The sequence below is a fragment of the Podarcis cretensis genome, assembly GCF_951804945.1.
Source record: "Podarcis cretensis genome assembly, chromosome: 10".
NCBI lineage: Eukaryota > Metazoa > Chordata > Lepidosauria > Squamata > Lacertidae > Podarcis > Podarcis cretensis.
Window position 1 is genome coordinate 17,104,759 of NC_137179.1, and position 20,212 is coordinate 17,124,970.

The 20,212-nt window shown below is 44.3% G+C and overlaps 1 protein-coding gene across 10 annotated transcripts in view; it reads right to left on the reverse strand.

The window, feature by feature from the left end:
• Positions 1 to 20,212, reverse strand: part of CALD1 (caldesmon 1) — a 184,393-nt gene that overhangs the window by 38,511 nt on the left and 125,670 nt on the right. Inside the window, exon 1 of one of the 10 annotated variants that reach the window (XM_079992391.1) lies at positions 12,539 to 12,848. The exons of the other annotated variants lie outside the window; for them this stretch is intronic. Within the exon in view, the coding sequence (XP_079848517.1) occupies positions 12,539 to 12,585 (47 nt within the window). The 5' untranslated portion in view covers positions 12,586 to 12,848. Of the gene's footprint in view, positions 1 to 12,538; positions 12,849 to 20,212 lie in introns of those variants that run through there. 10 annotated transcript variants of the gene reach the window in all.

Here is a 20,212-nt window from a genome sequence, read left to right on the forward strand (position 1 = left end):
CACAGAGCAGGAGCCACTACCAAGAAGGGCCTCTGCCTGGTTCCCTGTAACCTCACTTCTCGCAGCGAGGGAACTGCCAGAAGGCCCTCAGAGCTGGACCTCAGTGTCTGGGCTGAACGATGGGGGTGGAGACACTCCTTCAGGTATACTGGGCTGAGGCTGTTTAGAGCCAGTGTGGTGTAGTGGTTAAGAGTGGTAGTCTTGTAATCTGGGGAACCGGGTTCGAGTCTTCACTCCTCCACATGCAGCTGCTGGGTGACCTTGGGCTAGTCACACTTCTTTGAAGTCTCTCAGCCCCACTCACCTCACAGAGTGTTTGTTGTGGGGGAGGAAGGGAAAGGAGATTGTTAGCCGCTTTGAGACTCCTGAAGGGGGGTGAAAGGTGGGATATCAAATCCAAACTCTTCTTCTTCTTTAAAGGTCAGCACCAACACTTTGAATTGTGCTCGGAAATGTACTGGGAGCCAATGTAGGTCTTTCAAGACTGGTGTTATGTGGTCTCGGCGGCCGTTCCCAGTCACTAGTCTAGCTGCCGCATTTTGGATTAATTGTAGTTTCCCGGTCACCTTCAAAGGTAGTCCCACGTAGAGCGTGTTGCAGTAGTCCAAGCTGGAGATAACCAGAGCATGCACCACTCTGGCGAGACAGTCTGTGGGCAGGTAGGGTCTCAGCCTGCATACCAGATGGAGCTGGTAGACAGCTGCCCTGGATACAGAATTGACCTGTGCCTCCATGGACAGCTGTGAGTCCCACCTCCTTTCCACACACCCCAACTTCAAAACCATTTGACTTCCTCCCTTCAGCCCATCCCTGTTCCCACTTCATAAAATGGCTAAGACTGATGTCTTTGCTCCAACTTTTTGTAAACGGCTTTGAAGTGTTTTATGATCAAGGGGTGCATAAAGAATAAGCAATAAACTGAGAAGATTGCCATGTAAAAATTGTTGGTTTCTGCTCTCTTCACTGTGCAGCGAAGTGCTTGTCACGAGGCAATGTTTACATTCCACAGTCAATTGCTGTTGGAGTTTCTCACGGGAAAGGAGACTGGATGTGACGTACACTGGTTTCCTGTTTTTCACAGTTTTCTCTCCGTGCTTTAGAGGAGAGGGGATGCTTTCTCTGCTCCGGCAGAGGCAAGATGTTTTTCTGTAATCTACCAGCTTTGAAGTGTAAATAAAGTAATATAGAGTATGTGGCACGTACTCCTCATCATTCCGCTGTGCACGGGACACTGCAAATTCAACAAAAATGTCCTGAAATTCTGAAAGTTCTGAATATATTCCGAGATTAACAGAAATATTTGCGTTATTTGGATTACACTCAGCGCCAAGTATGATCAAACGGTTTGGAAACATACGGTGACACAAAACTGACTGCCTTTAACTTATCCCTCATATACAAAGGAGCTCATCTTTCCCCACAGATAAGCATGAGGAAAATAGTATATCCAAGGGTATTGGAAAATATTGAAGTGCCTTTGTAGACAAAACCAATATAGCACTGTCACTATTGTGGTTCTGAAAAGGCAGATTTAACCCAAACTGCTCCTGGCTGAATCAGCTTCTGTGCCCAAAGAAACTATTTCTTCTGACTACGATGAGGCACCAGGTCACCTTCCGGCTGAAACCAGCAGGCCTGAGTTGGCTCAGTGCCTGGATGTCAAGGCCACCTGGGAACCATATCTATGCCATCTTGGGTACCACAATTAAAGAAAAGCAGGGTATAAATATGAAGAAGTGTAAAATAATAGTTCACAAAAATGAAGATACAAAGCAGGTTTCTTAACCCTCAGAATCCTAGTTGCCCTCCTGTAGATCTGTCCCTGGGTAAGCTTCTTACAAAGAGAAGTTCACTGCCAAGATATTTAACATTTCTGGCGCTGCAAAGTTCTGCTGTAATTATGCTTAAGAGGCTTCAGGCCTACACACAGCATGAGTGATATGTTTTATGGCTAAAAGCCTGTAGGCAATTTGGCTACACTGAGCCAAACAAAAGCCAAGGCTCTGTATCAGGTGTTCGCAGACACAATTATTTCAGGGCTTTTAACTTAAAGGCACGCCGTCCCCAGTGTCAGATTCTTCAGAGAGGGGGGGAACTGTAGCTTACCATGGCAGGGGATAAATAGATATATTCTATCTAAAATAGATATGTTCTGTTTTAGATTCACAACCCAACTACCCCAAAAAGGCTTTTCAGAGAGCCAAAGAACGAGCTACAGAAAAAGGGCTGAGTTCGGCGCCGGCAGTCACCTCTTACATTTAATCTGCGGTTTCATCCAATTTGACTTCAATTGCACAAAACGTTCCTACGCACATGCTGATCTGCTCATCTTTGCCTCTAGTTAAGTGAAAAAGCAGTGCAAGGCGGCCAAAAATGGTTCCAAAGATAACACAAGGAAGACTGCTTAGCTTTGGTTGCTGCTAGACTTACAAGGCGTTGGTTGCTAAATGTCGCTAATGAGCCACCCGATGAGTGACAGCGATGATGCCATTTACCAAAGTTCTAAGAAAATGTTGTAATAAGGAACCATGGGGGGGGGGTCATACAAGTGTCTGCCTTGAGTTCATGCACAAGCCTCTTTCTCCTTTCCTGGTGCATTCCTGATTTGCTCTCTTTTGCTATCAGGGCACTGTGGGTTAAACCACAGAGCCTAGGGCTTGCCGATCAGAAGGTCAGCGGTTCGAATCCCCGTGACGGGGTGAGCTCCCGTTGCTCGGTCCCTGCTCCTGCCAACCTAGCAGTTCGAAAGCACGTCAGAGTGCAAGTATATAAATAGGTACCACTCCGGCAGGAAAGTAAACAGCATTTCCATGCGCTGCTCTGGTTTGCCAGAAGCGTCTTAGTCATGCTGGCCACATGACCCGGAAGCTGTACGCCAGCTCCTTCGGCCAATAAAGTCAGATGAGCGCCGCAACCCCAGAGTCGGCCACAACTGGACCTAATGGTCAGGGGTCCCTTTACCTTTACTTTTACCTTAAATTTATGTTTAGCAACCATTCTGTGCATGTTAGGAAGTAGAATGAGAACCCCACCATTGTCCTATAGCTTCACCGCCTTGAGGCTCCTGAAGATCTCTTGCTTCCTTTAACATCAACCTCCCCAACCTTGCATCTCTCCATGCAGCTGAACTGCAGTTCTATCATTCCTGGCCATTGGCCATGCTGGCTGCATTACAGAGCTCGAAGTCCAACAACTTCTGAGAGCCCTGCGTTGGAGAAAGCTCTCCGGTGATTCCACACTTTCTCCCTTGCTGCTCTTTGGGCCTGGAAATGCCTTCAGGAATGCATCCATGAAAACATTTCCTTGACTTCACACTTATCCTCAAAATACGTCAGTGAGATCTTTTGGACAACCTGCTAGTCCTAAAGCCCAACTACAACTCATCTCAAAAATGTGCTAACTGAAACAATCACATTATTTTCCTCTTTACCCCCTTGCTTCCGTTTCCTTTCTCAGTTGTCCCACTTATCTGATATATTTGAAAAGGTAATGATGGGGAAACAAATGTCAAAAGATTTTGAATAAATGGAATTGGACAGCACGGGGGGGCGGGGGGAGCCAACTCAAGCATCCAAATTAGAATGAATAACCTGTGTACATGGTTAAAGATCTGAAGAGATAACAAGTTTTTGGGGGAGGGGTAAAGGGGAGGGAGGGAGAGGGAAATTAGGATAAATTAGTAGGGACAAAAGTATATATTGTTATGTATAACTAATAGGAGGAGGATTTTGATGCATGCTATTGTTAGATTTTCGACTGAATGGTTTTTTTGTTTTTGTAAGTTATTCGACAATCCTGGATGAAAGTGTGATAATAAAGAATGGGAAAATAAATAAATAATTTATTTTTTTAAAAAAAGCGTCCCACTTGAGTCTGTTTTTGGACTGAAAGGCCTTAAGAAAGTAATACCAAATATATCTATCCCAGCATCCTGTTCTCAGAGTGGCCAACCAGACACTCACAAGAAGCCCACAAGCAAGAGATGCGCATCATACCTCTCCCCAGCTCATGACCCCCAGCAACAGGCATTCAAGGAGGCATGCTGCCTCTGATATTGGAGCTGGTGCATTGCCCTTATTGCAAATAGTTGTTGAAAAGCCTTTTCCTCCATTAGTGTTTCTTTAATCTCCATTTAAAGACACAAATTGGGGAGCCATGACTATATCTTGTGGCAGCAAATTCCACAGTTCAACTATGCGCTGCGGGAAGCTGTAATTCCTGTTTTCCCATTCTTTGCAAGAAAAGTTTTATATAAATAACAAAGAACAGCATATTCTTATTATTTCTAAAACACCCTCCGCGAAACTGAGAAGCAGAACAAAATGTGGTTCGTTTTCTGCAGATGTGTGGGAGAAAACCACACAGAAGAATTTGCCACAGACCCTAATGTGCCCGAAATCCACCCCCATGCCTCCCATTTCTCAGCAATATGATCAACGCTCTGGAAGAGATTGATGGCTTGGACATGATATAGAAATGTAGCAAGTGGGCACTGTGTTATTTGCCTATTCTAGGCCACACCCAAGTGGGCAGCAGTGACCAACTGTAGCAACGCCATTTGGGGAGAGTCTTCCTATTTGGCCGCTATGTATATAGACTTGTCAGGTGGGAATTTCTCAATGCTAAGGCTGATTTCTATTCTCCCACAACGAACTCTGATTTGATGTTCTCTCTCCCCCTTTGGTTACTGTTAACTCCATGGGAGTTTTCTAACCAATGCTATCAACTGTTAAGTCTTTGAGTCCAGCTGCTAAATCAGTGCAGAAGACTGCACAGCACAGCTCAGGTCTGTTTAAAGCTAACGAACACTTTGCAGCACACTTTGCAGCACACTTGCAAATCACTCACGCTGCGTCGAAAGAACGCACACTGCACTTTAGTAGGCTTTGTAGAACCTCGGGTGAAAGATCAAAGCAGAACTCTACACAAGATCTTTGCCGTTTGGAACAAAGAAAACATTGTTGCATCCCTTTATTCCAAGCTCTGGCAAACAGGTCTTGCAGTTCAGGCTTAAAGTGAGCATAAGCTCTGCCCAAATCAGAATCCTGACTCTGGATTCAAGGTAGGGCAGAAGCATTTCCTGACCATATGGAAGGTCTGCTGCTTCCACAAGAAACACTCTAGTTCTTCCCCATTCAGGTAGTTTTAAAAAGGTGAAGAAATACATAAACAGCATGTTACATTTGTCTATTCGTTTATCTACACTCCTGCTCAGTTTCTAGCTCTCATGGTTTCAGAGAACAGCTTTTAAAACTAGAACCATTGAGTCTTCAAATCTGGGAAACCAAGCCAACTAAACATGCTCCATACATCCCCACCGATCCATCCCAGTGGCAAAAAGGAAGAGATAACACTGAAAAAAATGTGGTATTGTTTCTTCACTGCAAGTGCTGCAGCAGACGGGGAAGATTCTTCGCTGTCTGTTTTGTTCCATTTGGCACTCTTAAAACACCCGCCTCCTCCTTCCTGTGCTACTGACGGGCACTTTCAAAGCACCAAAAATAAGCAGAATACGTTTTTGTTTTGCGTTCCCTTTCTGCCGTGACACCCATCTGAAAACTTTCCCTCACATTCCAGCTCCTTTCCAGGAGGAAGCACTGAGGGAAAGGGCAGAGGGTGGAGGATGGTCAGAAGAAGTCCAGTTGACAGAGATCAGCAGAATAGCAGCAAAGAGGAGCCCCGGACCAGATTTGCCCTACCTTTCAAAGACAGAAGCGGGAGCCTGATGCCGCTAGGCTTCAGACTCCCATCAGCCTCAGAGAGCATGGTCAGGGCTGATGGGAATCCAACAGAATCTGGCAGGGCACATCCTTGCCTTAAAAGCAGGGTGGCTGATCTTGTGAAAAGCACAGATGGAAGGGCTCCTATGCACACCCCTTATGTATTTATAAAAAAAAATACTATCTCCCAGCTTGCATCCCAGCTGGCACTGAATTTCAGCAGTGCGCAAAACTCCAGAGGAAAAGGAGAAACAGAGGAATGAAAGATGCAAAGGGACCTGGATGATGGTTAAGATGTGCTAGTTGTTGTTGTTTAGTCATTTAGTTGTGTCCGACTCTTCGTGACCCCATGGACCAGAGCACGCCAGGGACTCCTGTCTTCCACTGCCTCCCGCAGTTTGGTCAAACTCATGCTGGTAGTTTCAAGAACACTATCCAACCATCTCATCCTCTGTCGTCCCCTTCTCCTTGTGTCCTCCATCTTTCCCAACATCAGGGTCTTTTCCAGGGAGTCTTCTCTTCTCATGAGGTGGCCAAAGTATTGGAGCCTCAGCTTCTGTCCTTCCAGTGAGCACTCAGGGCTGATTTCCTTAAGAATGGATAGGTTTGATCTTCTTGCAGTCCATGGGACTCTCAAGTGTCTCCTCCAGCACCAGAATTCAAAAGCATCAATTCTTCAGCGATCAGCCTTCTTTATGGTCCAGCTCTCACTTCCATACATCACTACTGGGAAAACCATAGCTTTAACTATACGGATCTTTGTTGGCGAGATGATGTCTCTGCTTTTTAAGATGCTGTACCGAGACACAAACCTAGGCTTTGCTTCAGCTGAAGATGTGGATCTGCACACCACTCAGTAATGATGTATAAAAGTTACTTTCTGCACATCAAAAATGAACGGGGGAGAGCATTATGCGCCGATAGTTCTGACCTTCACAGCACACACCTCTACTTCTGTGAAAATGGGCACATTATCAGTGTGGTGCTGTGGTTGGAAAGAAGGACTGGGGATATCCTGGTTCAAATCCCCAATGAACCATGGATCTCACTGGGTCACCTTGGATGGGCTAGTTGCTCTCTCTCAGCCTAAGCTACCTTGCAGGGTTGTTTGTGAGGATATAATGGATCTGTGGTGTGTAAGCATCACGCAAGCAAATCAGGGCAGATAGAGGATGAATTATCATTGTCATATAGCTTCCCCGCACATCCTCAATAAAGTCCAGGTAAGCTTTGTGCAAGCAAATCATGGTGAATGCTCAATAAACGGGGAGGAGCCCCCAATTCACGGTGGGACAACAGTTTTTCTGGCAGCATCTTCTGGCTCCAGGTATTTCAGCTTTGTTCACTGCACCGGTGAGTGACTCATTGAGCAGATACATAAAATATAATGAAGGGAGGGAGGGAAGGAAGGAAGGAAGGCTATAATGTCGTGACCATCGACTCTACAAGGGATTTCAACAGTGGAACAAACTGACTCGTGACCAGCTAAGCCAAACCACCGCTGCACAGGCCAAACCACACCATATCCTCCTCAGTGAGAGAGGGAGTTAATATATGCACTGCCTCATTTCTTTGACCTCGCCAATAAAAGCTGTGTATTTTTTATTTGCCCTTATTAGGACAATCTCGGTTATCAACCTCTGGGCCCTAAAGTTTACTTTGCGAACATACGCTGCACATCAGCAATAAAAAAAGCAAAATAAAATAAAGCACGCATCGGAAATTAAAAGGAACAGGGAAGAAATAAAAGCCTGGGAGTTAACTTGGGTTTGTGCAACTGCTTCAGAATTTGTGACCAATTAAAAAAAAGAGAGAGGTTTTATTTTTTAAAAAAGAGAGTAATCTTATCTTGTTGATAATTTTAGCAAGGACTCAGATCTGCATCCTGTAACCTGTAAAATACAGAGTGCCTCTCAGCACATACCAAGTGTATTTGCCTGATTACCAAGGAAGCAAACTCTTAGTTGGTGCTGAGGCAAGTTTGAACCCTGCACCTCTCATTTTATGGACTAAACTGTATTAAATTCATTACACATAGCTTGAAGTCAGCTTGCTTATACGCTGACTGGGCGTTGCTTTAAACCAAATCAACACTAAGCCAGGATTCTTTGAAAGCAAAAGTAAACGCAAGCAAAGTATCCAGAAGGATCAATATTCAATTATGATAGAAATCGCCCCTTACCAGTTCAGGGTGGGCGGTGGTTGTGACCTGTCGTGTGGCAGCCATTTGCTTCCTCCCCAGCCACTGCGGAGCATCACAGGTTCCCGCCAGACCTGATTTGATCCAATCCACGGCGGTCTGGGGGGCGGGGCTTGGGGAGTGGACCCGAGTGTGGCAGTCTTCAATCAGGTCCGCTCCCAGCCTATATAATGGGGCTGGCACTGCTCTCGGCAGCACATTCGGCCGGGAGCATCACCCACCCACTGCTCGTTATTGCCTTTGTGTTGGTGTCCTAAACCTTTCCTTCCAGGATGTTTTGTGGGCTTTGCTATAGTTTGTAAGGGTTGCCGTATTTGGAGCCGGGAAGGTTTTGCCTTCCTTGATGCATTGTAAAACCCTTGTGCGTATGTATTTGCCAAATTTCTATCCCTCCATTCCTTCCAAAGAAGGTAGAACTCTCATGAGTGAACTGATTACTACTGTGAAAGAAATTTTGATGAAAAGACACTTGAAAGCCATTTAAAAGCCAATTATATATATTTTTAAATAAACCACAGGTACACCTTCACTTTTACTTTTTGGGATGTCTTACTGCTGAATACACAAGAAGCTCCAATGAGAACGTAGGCAAAGTCTAAGTCTACGAAACTCCATCCTTTTGAGAGCCAATTGGATTTGGGGTGAAACATCCAAAAATGGCACGGAAAAAATTAGGTAGTAGGTGAGGGAAAACAACACCTTTAAAATGAGAAAATATTTTTCACAGTGGTGGAAAACTAGGAACGCACAAACACACGAATGCAAAGCGCGTACACACACAACCAAATACTTCTGTATGGAAATATTATTTTTTTCAATCAGGAGAGAGATAAACCTCTAGAGAGACCAGTGGAAACCAGCACATACACAAATATATCTACCTGAATGGAAATAGTTTTCATTCATTGTACCGAGAGCCCTCTGGCTACAAAGGCAGTGGTGACAAACTAGCTTGTTTGTAGAGATATAGCTATCAGTAAACTCATTTGGGAAGAATGGGGAGTATTTAACAAATACTACTGCTAATAATATGCTGTAGTGAGAGTTAATGCATATGATGGTTAAGAGGCTGCGTTTTAGGGCTCAGAAGTCCCCCGTTCAACACTCATTTCTAAGAACTTAGAAACAGCGCTGCTGGATCAGACCAAAGCCCCATCGACTCCATCATTCTGCCTTCACCGCAACCAACCAGATGCTGTGAGGACAGGAAGCCTGTGAACAGGGCCTGAGCACAACAACAACCCTCCCCTTCTGCAGTTCTCAGCAACCCTTAATCAGAAGCATGGTGCCTCCAATAGCGGTGGCAGAACATGGAGATCAAGGGTAGTAGCCTTATCCTCCTGGGAACCATTCAATTGTTTTTCAAAGCCATCCAAGTCAAGGGCCATCCCTGCCTCCTGTGGCAGTGAGTTCCACAGTTTAACTGGGTGCTTTCTGCCCTCCAACCTTCTGCTTCATTCGATGGCCACGAGTTCTAGTCTAATGAGAGAGGGAGGAAAGAGGTTCTCTATCCACTTCCCATCCATACTTTTTTGTACACTTCTGCCATGTCGCCTCTAACTTGTCTTTTCTCGAAGGACAAAGGAAGATCCCCACAGGATCCCCGAATTTCGACTTTGTCCCCAATCTTCTTTCCCACACCAGCCGTCCAGACGTCTGTGGGAGTCCCACAAACAGGGCATGGGGGGGGTGAACCCTGCCCTGCTGCTATTCCCCAGTAAGGGCTATGCAGTGTATTGCTGCCTCTGCTCAGTAGGCAACATTACATTTCTTATTCCCTTCCTCGAAGGAACTCAGGCTGCTGCACAAAGTCCTGTTCCCACCCAGCTCCGTTTTGTCCTCATGGCAACCCTGTGAGGTAGGTCAGATCTGAGAGATAGCGAGCGGCCCAAGGACTCCGTGGGCTTCCTGGATTATCCACCTGGTTCTCCCCAGTCCAAGCAAAACTACGGTAACTACTACAGCACATTCAAGAAGCCATTGTGCTTATCCTCAGCCCTCCATCTCTAATTACAGTGGGACCTCTGGTTAAGAACTTAATTCATTATGGAGGTCCGTTCTTAACCTGAAACTGTTCTTGACCTGAGGTACCACTTTAGCTAATGGGGCCTCCCGCTGCTGCGCAATTTCTGTTCTCATCCTGAAGCAAAGTTCTTAACCTGAGGTACTATTTCTGGGTTAGTGGAGTCTGTAACCTGAAGCGTCTGTAACCTGAGGTACCACTGTATAGGGACAATAATAATGACCCACCGTGCAGAACTGTTGTGAAAACACAATGTAAGTGAGGTGCTAAAAGCACTCATAAAATCACCAGATGAATGCTGTATATTATCCTATATTTTAATAACAAATGCATGTAGAGGGTCAATTATTAGGCAGCCTAGATGGCACCATCCATGCACATCAAGGGGGTATCAGCAGGCTGGGGAGAGAACCCCAAGGTGTGCAGTAGTACAAAACCCCTAAGGGGTGGGGGCCAAGACCCTCATTGAAGTCTGAGTATGCCCAGTGACTAGAGCATGCTGGCTGACAGCTGGGTGGAAAGCAGAAAACCATCTTGAGTGAGAAATGGAATGGAACATCCCGAACATAGGTATAGTAGAGCACTCTACCCTGCAACTTTATTTTGTATTTTTATTTTCTGCAAGTTCCGTTACATACTAAAAAGAGATCCCAAAGAACCCATTCCTGGGGCCATTTTGGGCTCAGTTCTCACACAGAAAGGCCATATATGCATTTTTTCATTTAATATCAGGTTATCATTTTATAGATTGCAGTACCAAGTTGACCTATTGCATACATAACCTTTGCTTGACACAGCAGCTGCAGCTGACTTCAGCTCTGTTAAAACAAAAGAAAAAACAAAACCCAGCAGTTTGATATGAATCTAAGTATCCAGAATCGAGGAATTTGGTTGGATTCACTCAATCTGTCAGGGATTTGGAGCCACTGAGTCTGCTAGGTCCTGCTGCAAATCTGACTTGCTTGAGTAAGTTTTTTATTACCTGTGATTCACAAAAGGTTGAGTAACTTGTGAAGCTCGTTGGTGCAATGTTGTGGGACATGTAAGTATCGAAGGAATGTTTAATATTTACTTCGTTTTCTGTCTGCTGCCCGAGTCCAGTTTCCGTGTGATAACAAAGTCACTGTCTAGATACCTGTCTGAGCCTTTATCCCTTTAACAGGAGAGAGACACTGGGAGGCTTTGAGTCAGACAGCCTGGTGACCCTCAATCATGATATGAGCATGTGTCACCTTCTGACAAAGCTGAGTGATGAATGAGTGGGAAGGGTTGAGCTGATAGCTGGAGATATGATGGAAGAATCACAGAATTATGTAGAAACACCAAATTGAGCTGACTTTAGCAAGACAAAAATGAGCCCCTGTGGTTAACTGTCTACGTGGTGCCGTCGTCGTTTCCCACTCATCTCATTCAGCTGGAAGAAATATCTACCACTATGCATCAATTTATCCAGATTCAGTGTATGTAATCTTGTCAAGTCTCCTTTTGCAGGGAAATCGTATAATTACCTCTGCAGATTTTCACATTATGAATCATGCCATAAAATCCACCGTGAATTAAAAAACTAAGAAATGGGGCTTTTAGCGTTATCAGCCCAGTCCTCTGGAACACCCTGCCACTAGAGATTCCGTGGGCACTTTTCTGTGCCAACTTTTAAAGGCCTGCTGAAAATTCTTCTATTCCACCAGGCCTGTGTGTGCAATTAAGAGTACATCTCCCACAATGGCCTAATGATGTTTGTTTTTAGTTTCTTTTTCCTTTAAACTTGTTTTTAACTTGTGATTTTATTGTCTGGTTTTATGCAAACCGCCATAAACCGCGGTGATATATTTTTATGATACATCAGTATACAAATATTGTTATAAACGATAAATAAATAACCATTGTAACTAAAACTGACACATTTGGATCATTTGAGGGTTTGGTTATTTATGAATGTTTAAGGGATACAATGTTCACCTCTCTGCAGTCATGTGGGTCACATTGTTGTCATCATGAAAACAGGCTTTCTAAACTACCCCCAGTTTTGATTTGATTGCTAGAGTCTGCTGTGCCCTAATTAATACCCCCATATAACATTTCTGCAAATTCCTAAAATTGAAAGAACACTTTGCCAATAGCAGCAATTAAAACATGCAGTGCAATGATACAACTCCTCTCTCAATATCATACTACCAGATACCACATCACTTTCTATGCCCCTTGAGTTAATCAGTGTCTAGTATTTACCAGGAGATTAAGCAGCCTCCAAATTTCACATAGACGAAAGCAACTTCTATAACAACTAAGCAGCCAATTGTCATTTGAAATTTGTTTGCTAGATCTTTTCTGAATGCATACAGAGTTGTGGCCATTTTTACAAGCAAGCAAAATTTGACTACAGCAAAAGAGGGTGGAGGGGGGCAGGGACGGAATAAGACAATTGAAAGCATTGGCTCACAGCTCTCCCAACATGTTGCAACCTATTCTGCTTCTTTGAACCATCAGAGCCAATTTTTCTCCAACTTTAGGAGGAAAACCCCACAGACCGAAAAGTTAGAAACTCTCCCCCCCCCCCCCCACACACACATACAGCATCAAAAATCAGGAACTCACATGGAAAGACCTGATAGGTTTCTCCTGCAATAGGCTCCGCTGATCATCCCTGGAATGCAGGGATTAGAGAACGGTGCTTTGCCGGCTGACAGCCTCGGAGGGAGCAGTTGAAGGAATGAGCAGGGTGTGGAAGGAGGGAGCAAAAATATTCCTCTTGCCTTCAGGCAGCCGGAGAAGATATTGGCTGCTTTCGCTACCTCCCCTGTCAGCTAACTGCTCTGGAACGACCCTCTGGTGTATTATATGGCAGCTTCGATTGTGCCCTCTGTTCTACTGACTCTCTAGCCCGAATCCTCCAACCATTTAGTCCCCTCTGCACTGTGATCACATGATCCCAAGCTGCCCCCACCCCCAGCACTACCTTTACTGCATTCTCTCTAATAGAGCCCCATTTGCAAAGCTCAGGCCCATTCTTTTGCAAACACTGGAAAGGATCCTACAGCTGCTCCGCTGTGATGTCACCGGTAAGCAGATACCGGTCTGCTGCATAGAGGTTTCTTCGGTTTGGGTTTGCCTGCAGCCAGCACTGAGCTGCTGGGAGGTGAAACACAATGCAAAGGTGTTTGTTTACTTGCAAATGCCCTGTTTGCAGTAAGAGCCGCATTCCAGGTAAGCCAGCATGTGTGTTAACAGCAGGGCTTCAGGTCAAAAGCCTGTCTGAACAGCAAACACGCAGAAGCACAAAGCCCGTGGCATCTTAAAAACAATTTTTTTTTCTTGTGAAAGGAGCTTTTGTGGGACACAGAATACTTCACCAGATGTGTAAGATACTTTTTTCAGTTATGCATGGTTATAGATTGAATTAGGGATAAGCAAATCTGTCAATTTCAGTTTCTCCTTTTCCATTCTCAAGTTCATATTTCCACATTTCTGTATCAGTTTGTAGGGGGTTTTCTTCTTCTTTTTTATAACCCTCATGGAAATTCACCAATAAATGTCTGCTAATATTTTGCATGCAATTTTGCCTAATATTATGTTGCACCAAGGTGATAGTTATGCCAAGGCAAGCATTTTGTTTTGCCAAACAGAGCAATGCTCCCTTCTTCACCCTCTGGGTTCTCCCAACCCCTCACAGAGCTGATTTTGGGGGCAAGGGAGCCTGTGAGGGGTGGGCAGAGCAGGGGGGAAGACCTGTTGCACAAACTTAAGTCCTTGCACTGGGCTTCCATGGATGGGACTTAGTAGTTTGGTGGTTCCCAACTGGTGGTCCAGGGATGCAGGTGGCGCTGTGGGTTAAACCACAGAGCCTAGGACTTGCCGATCAGAAGGTTGGCATTTTGAATCCCCGCGATGGGGTGAGCTCCCGTTGCTCGGTCCCAGCTCCTGCCAACCTAGCAGTTCGAAAGCAAGTCAAAGTGCAAGTAGATAAATAGGTACTGCTCCGGTGGGAAGGTAAACGGCGTTTCCGTGCGCTGCTCTGGTTCACCAGAAGTGGCTTAGTCATGCTGGCCACATGACCCAGAAGCTGTACGCCGGCTCCCTCAGCCAATAAAGCGAGATGAGCGCTGCGACCCCAGAGTCAGCCACGACTGGACCTAATGGTCAGGGTTCCCTTTACCTTTGAATTGGTGGTCCACAGACCCCAAGGAGTCCGTAACCCACACAGGGGGCCTGTGGCACAATTCACACAACAAAAACTACCATAGACATACCAAATTTTCAAAAGCAGGTTTGTGGCCTGGCTCTTGAAATATAAGGGGTGTTCAGGATTTGGCTAATTGGGAACCACTGCATTTCAGTTGAATCCCACCCAGTTTTAGAGAACATTCCCCAGCTTACTTGAAGATGCTAAGGGCTGAAATTGGCACCTTCTGCACGCAAAGAATATTCTCTACTCCTGCTATGCCCCTTCAGTGAGTGTCAGGAATACTTTTCTAGCTCTGATTTTGATCTGAACTGCAGAAGAATTTAGAATAAATGGCCTCAGCCCAGTATACCTGAAGGACCGTCTCCACCCCCATCGTTCTGCCCGGACACTGAGATCCAACGCCAATGACCTTCTGGCGGTTCCCTCGCTGCGAGAAGCCAAGTTACAGGGAACCAGATAGAGGGCCTTCTCGGTAGTAGCACCCGCCCTGTGGAACGCCCTCCCACCAGATGTCAAAGAGATAAACAACTATCTGACGTTTAGAAGACATCTGAAGGCAGCCCTGTTTAGGGAGGTTTTTAATGACTGATGTTTTAATGCATTTTTTATCTTTGTTGGAAGCTGCCCAGAGTGGCTGTGGAAACCCAGCCAGATGGGTGGGGTATAAATAATAAATTGTTGTTGTTGTTGTTGTTGTTGTTGTTGTTGTTGTTGTTAGAATTTGAAAGCTCATCATTCATGTGAGATTGATTTTACAAGCCCAAAAGTTCTCATCCGAGCACCTCTTTGTTGGCATGTCCAGTTTGATCCTTTATGGAAATGAGGATTTTCCAGGAGCTAAGTTACAACTTAAATATAGTTTTGCCCCAAGGGATCTTGACATAGTTCTTTACGGTGAGATGCAGAACTTACATACGTACATCATTTCATTTGTCTGCTGCCTTTCCGTAGTTCAAGACATGCTCAAGGCAGCTTACAACATGAAACAAAAATCACATAATTACAAACATAACAAAAGTAGTCATAAACAATGAAATATCAAAGAGTACACAATCAAATTGAATAATTTCTACGTAGATCATAATAAGATCTAAAATATATTTTTTTAAAAAACAGCAACAACTGCCCACCAACAAAATCCACTAAATACTCCAGTTCCAGAATCTGTTAATTAACTTCAGTTTTTGTAGCTGGAGTCAGTCCAGGCCCCACCCTCCCAGGTCTGGGGGAAATGACCTGCAAGGTGAAGAGCAGGTCTTCCAGGAATTGCAGCCAATGTGGTCTCTTGAACTCAGAGTCTTGTCCTGTTTGAGGAATGGCCCCTTTTGCCTTTCTAAGGAAGCTATTGGGTTGGGTATGTTCCACCAGTGTCATTAAGAGTCGGCACACTCAGCAAATTATCTGCAATAGTAGTTAAGCAACATAATTTCAGGCCACAGTACAGTGGTACCTCAGGTTACATACGCTTCAGGTTACAGACTCCGCTAACCCAGAAATAGTGCTTCAGGTTAAGAACTTTGCTTCAGGATGAGAACAGAAATCGTGCTCCGGCAGTGCGGCAGCAGTGGGAGGCCCCATTAGCTAAAGTGGTGCTTCAGGTTAAGAATAGTTTCAGGTTAAGAACAGACCTCCAGAACGAATTAAGTACTTAACCCGAGGTACCACTGTATGAAATACGGCAGAGACTGTGTCTTGATTTCATACACATGCAAGCTGTGTTTCCTCTTTTAAAATGAAATGGGAACTCTTTCTGCATGTATTAGCAGGCAGCATGAATGTCCACCCAACAAATGTTTGGCAGCGTCAAAGGTGGCAGAACCAATCACCTTCCAAAAAGGGAAGGCGGGCCTAGATTTAATCTCCTGGCTTTACCTTCAGCAGTGAGGGGCAGCTGATAGCATCAAGCATCTGTTTCGCACTGTATATGAAGCCTCGCTCCAGAGATGGGAACTGTGCCAATAACCCTGGTATTACATGGAGGAATTCAGGAAAGGGAATAGCATAAAAGCCTCACCTCTTTTTGCATGCGCAACTCAAAGTCTAAACAGGGGAATCTGAGCACCAGCCACTCTTTCTGGATCAGGACAAGATTTTCACACTGAATATTGCTAAATGGCTTTAATTTATTTTTAAAACCTGAAAGTTGGCTCATGTAAAAGGGAAACTTTTGCTTTCATTGGCATTTATTTGTACATCTGTAGCACCATTTCTCCTTCAACAATTTCTCCAAATGAACTCTGGTACATGTGTTTAACGACATTTCACATCTGAATTCGAACTCAGTCCCCACATGCTTTCACAGGGTCTGTTGGAGAGGAAAAGATGCAAAGTGCCAGGAATCTCAAATATCGTAGCTTACTAGATAAACGTGTTGTTTTTAAAGAAAAAGTTGTTATTTCCACCTCCAGGTAAACATGGTATTTATCCTCCGTTGAACTTTACACTGAAGATGGAAGGGGGAAATAGATACAAATACAACTGCCTTATTTCAGAGATGCCAGCTTCTCCAAGAAACACACAAACTCCAGCCATGTACCACTTCTCAGAAAACAGGCTTATCTGCCAAAGGCTCCACAAAGCTATTGGCGCTGTGCAGGAAAAAGAAATGTGTTTGTTGTTAAAAATCCAGCATAATGACATTAACATCTGCTCATTGTTTAAATAATATTATTAACTCTTCACTACCTGGGAAAGTCAGGATTGTCACAACTTTTTGTTGCTGTTGCAGAATACACAGGAACTCTGCCTTTATAACATACATTGCTAACCCAGCCTTCTGTATTGAGTCCCATTCAAATGCTTTCTTTTTTAAGAGAGCTTTCTTTAGCCCTTTAATTCTGGTTATTGCAAGGAGCGGCAGATTCTTATCTGGTTAATTAAACAGGGAATAGGCAGCAGGAGCAGCAGCAAGGGAAAGCACCTGCATATTCAAAGCAATTGGAAGCAATTTGAGGTTCAGTGGCAATTACAATCCCATTTCTATCCCATTTAATTTGTGAGCTAAACTGCATGCTATATGGGAGATCTCTGAATAGAACACCAGAATTTTCTTTTTTAAAGGAAATATTGCTATGGAGAGCTAATCAGCGAAACAGCAAAAAAACAACAAAAAAAAAACTCTTGTTTTTTGTGGAGGGAGGGAAATAGAACTACAGTGGTACCTCGGGTTAAGTACTTAATTCGTTCTGGAGGTCTGTTCTTAACCTGAAACTGTTCTTAACCTGAAGCACCGCTTTAGCTAATGGGGCCTCCTGCTGCCGCTGCGTCGCCGGAGCACGATTTCTGTTCTCATCCTGAAGCAAAGTTCTTAACCTGAGGTACTATTTCTGGGTTAGCAGAGTCTGTAACCTGACGCGCATGTAACCTGAAGTGTATGTAACCCGAGGTACCTCTGTACATGCTACTGACCAGCCTTGCCTGGTATAGAAGCCGAATAGTAAGGTTGGAAGGGACCCCTAGAGCAATCTAGTCCAACCCCCTGCAAGGCATAGAAGGCATAGATGGTAGAGGCACAGACAACAGAGAATTCTTGGCAGGCAAATAAGCAGATTGACAGAAGCAGGGGCAGATCTCTCCATTCCTCATATGTCATTTAGTTACCATGCTGGCTCTGAGGAAGGGAAACCCTTTGTTCCACAGACAGCACAGAAACACAGAAGACTGGCTTTCTCCCTCCTCAACAAGACTGATCAGTCGAGGGCAATGTTTTCACTAGAGGTTAGTAGCCTGTATGTCTATGCTAGATGGGGGGGGGGGGGTTCCTGGAAAGGATGACTACATAAGTATCTCCATGCTTGTATTCCATATCAACCACCCAGGTCTCTTGGGGTATCTAAAGGAGGTCTGCTCCATGTCCTTTCAGTGTATAAAGGGAAATCTGCCAAAAGTATGGGACAGGGCTTTTTTTAGTGTTGGCCCCAATTTCGTCAAAAGATTGCCCTGTGGAAGCCCATAACAAGGAAGTAGGCTTCCTTGTTCCCTGCCTTCTACCACCAGGTCAAAAATGGATGCATCTCCTTTAGTGGAGATATATCAGTGCAGCTTGGCCACTGTTTGAAAACATAAAGTTGAAGCCATCAAGCAAAAAAGTCACAGCCCATGAGCTTTGTTTACTGCCTTGGAACAGATTACCAGGTTTTTACTTATGGTTGCTGCTTTTATTGGTTCACAGTCTCCATTTTAAGATTGTTGCTGAATAGTATTAACTCCCTGTATACAGCTTTGGGTGGTTTTATTGGGAAAGTGACTTATAAATGTTGAATGCAACTAAAATCTGAAGGGCAAAGTGGAATTTAATCTGAAGTACAGGCTTTCGCTCAGTTACTGGTACACAATGTTTAGGACATTAACAGTTGTTAAACACCTGAAGAAATATCTAGATAGGTTTCACGTGAACAGTCTATGTACCTGTTATTATAATTTTTTTTAAAACTCTCCCTTCTTCCAAAACATAATAGCCTCATAGAACATAATGGAGCCCTGTTCTATCAGAACAGCATTCCACTAGAGAGTTCAGAAAATGGAGTTTTCCATATTTTTTGCCTTCTGGCAGCTCTCCTTTATAAGAAAGGAGTAGCAAGATATCATATCGGCTCCCTCTCTCACTGCAAACTGAAACTTGATTAGAAAACCACATTTCCTAGGACCAACTTCCATGTCGGCAGTCCACAAAGTGATGCAAAATCCAGCAACAAAGGAACATAATATTTTATAAATCTGTGATAGAAAGGAAGGCTATTTCCATCCAAGTGTTTCCTTGAGTTGTTTTTACTGCTGTACCATTGGTGGTGGGGTACATTATACAAAGCCTAGAACAATGATCTCCTTGTCATGTCTGGGGGTAAGTTAATTTAGAGGCCTTCCAACAATGTACTATAGAGCCACACTCCTTTACAGAGCTATATCAATACAGCATAGAGATACTGGTTTTAAAATCATTAAGTGGAAGCCATTGGGTGAAATCAAAGCTTATTACAATGAGCGGCCGCTTGAAGCATCCCTCAAGAAATACTGTAGCTTACACGTCCAGATCCCATGTGGTGGAAAGGATGGGGAACCGGTGGCCCTCCAGATGTTGTGGAACCAATAAATAATAATAATAATAATAATAATAATAATAATAATAATAATAATAATTATTTATTTATACCCCACCCACTCTGGGCAGCTTTCAACAAAATACAGTGGTACCTCGGGTTACATACACTTCAGGTTACATACGCTTCAGGTTACAGACTACGCTAACCCAGAAATAGTGCTTCAGGTTAAGAACTTTGCTTCAGGATGAGAACAGAAATCATGTGGCAGCAGCGGGAGGCCCCATTAGCTAAAGCGGTGCTTCAGGTTAAAAACAGTTTCAGGTTAAGAACTGACCTCCGGAACGAATTAAGTACTTAACCTGAGGTACCACTGTATTAAAATACAGTAATGCATCAAACATTAAAAGCTTCCCTAAACAGGGCTGCCTTCAGATGTCTTCTAAAAGTCTGGTAGTTGTTCTCTTCGATATCTGGTGGGAGGACGTTCCACAGGGTGGGTGCCACTACCGAGAAGGCCCTCTGCCTGGTTCCCTGTAACTTGGCTTCATTATTTCATTATTCCTGGCCATGCTAGCTAGGGCTGATAGAAGCTGAGTTTGTTATGGATGCTATTAGAAAACCCCAACACCACTCCCAGAACTACAATTCCCAGAGTGGTTTAACAGTCAACTCCTCTTCACAGGAAACTCTGGGAACTGTAGCTCTGGGAGGGGAATAGGGATTGCCTAACAACCCTCAGCACCGTTAACAAAACACAGTCTCCCATAATTCTTTGGGGAAGCCATCACTGTTTGAAGTGGCATTACAACACTGTATGGTTGAACAGGACCCAGCTGCTTGGCTTCTCAGTCTATGACACCAGGAAACAGCAGGAGGAGGAGCAGGAAGAGCTGCCTGCATAATGCTGGTTCCATATGGATACCGCCTCATATCTACTCCTGTATTAGGTTTGAGCATGGTTTTATTCCGAGGGTCTTTTCTAATCTTTGACAGCTTCTCAGGGCTACAGTGATATAGCAATGCTTCTCTGATGCAGCCTGGATAGCT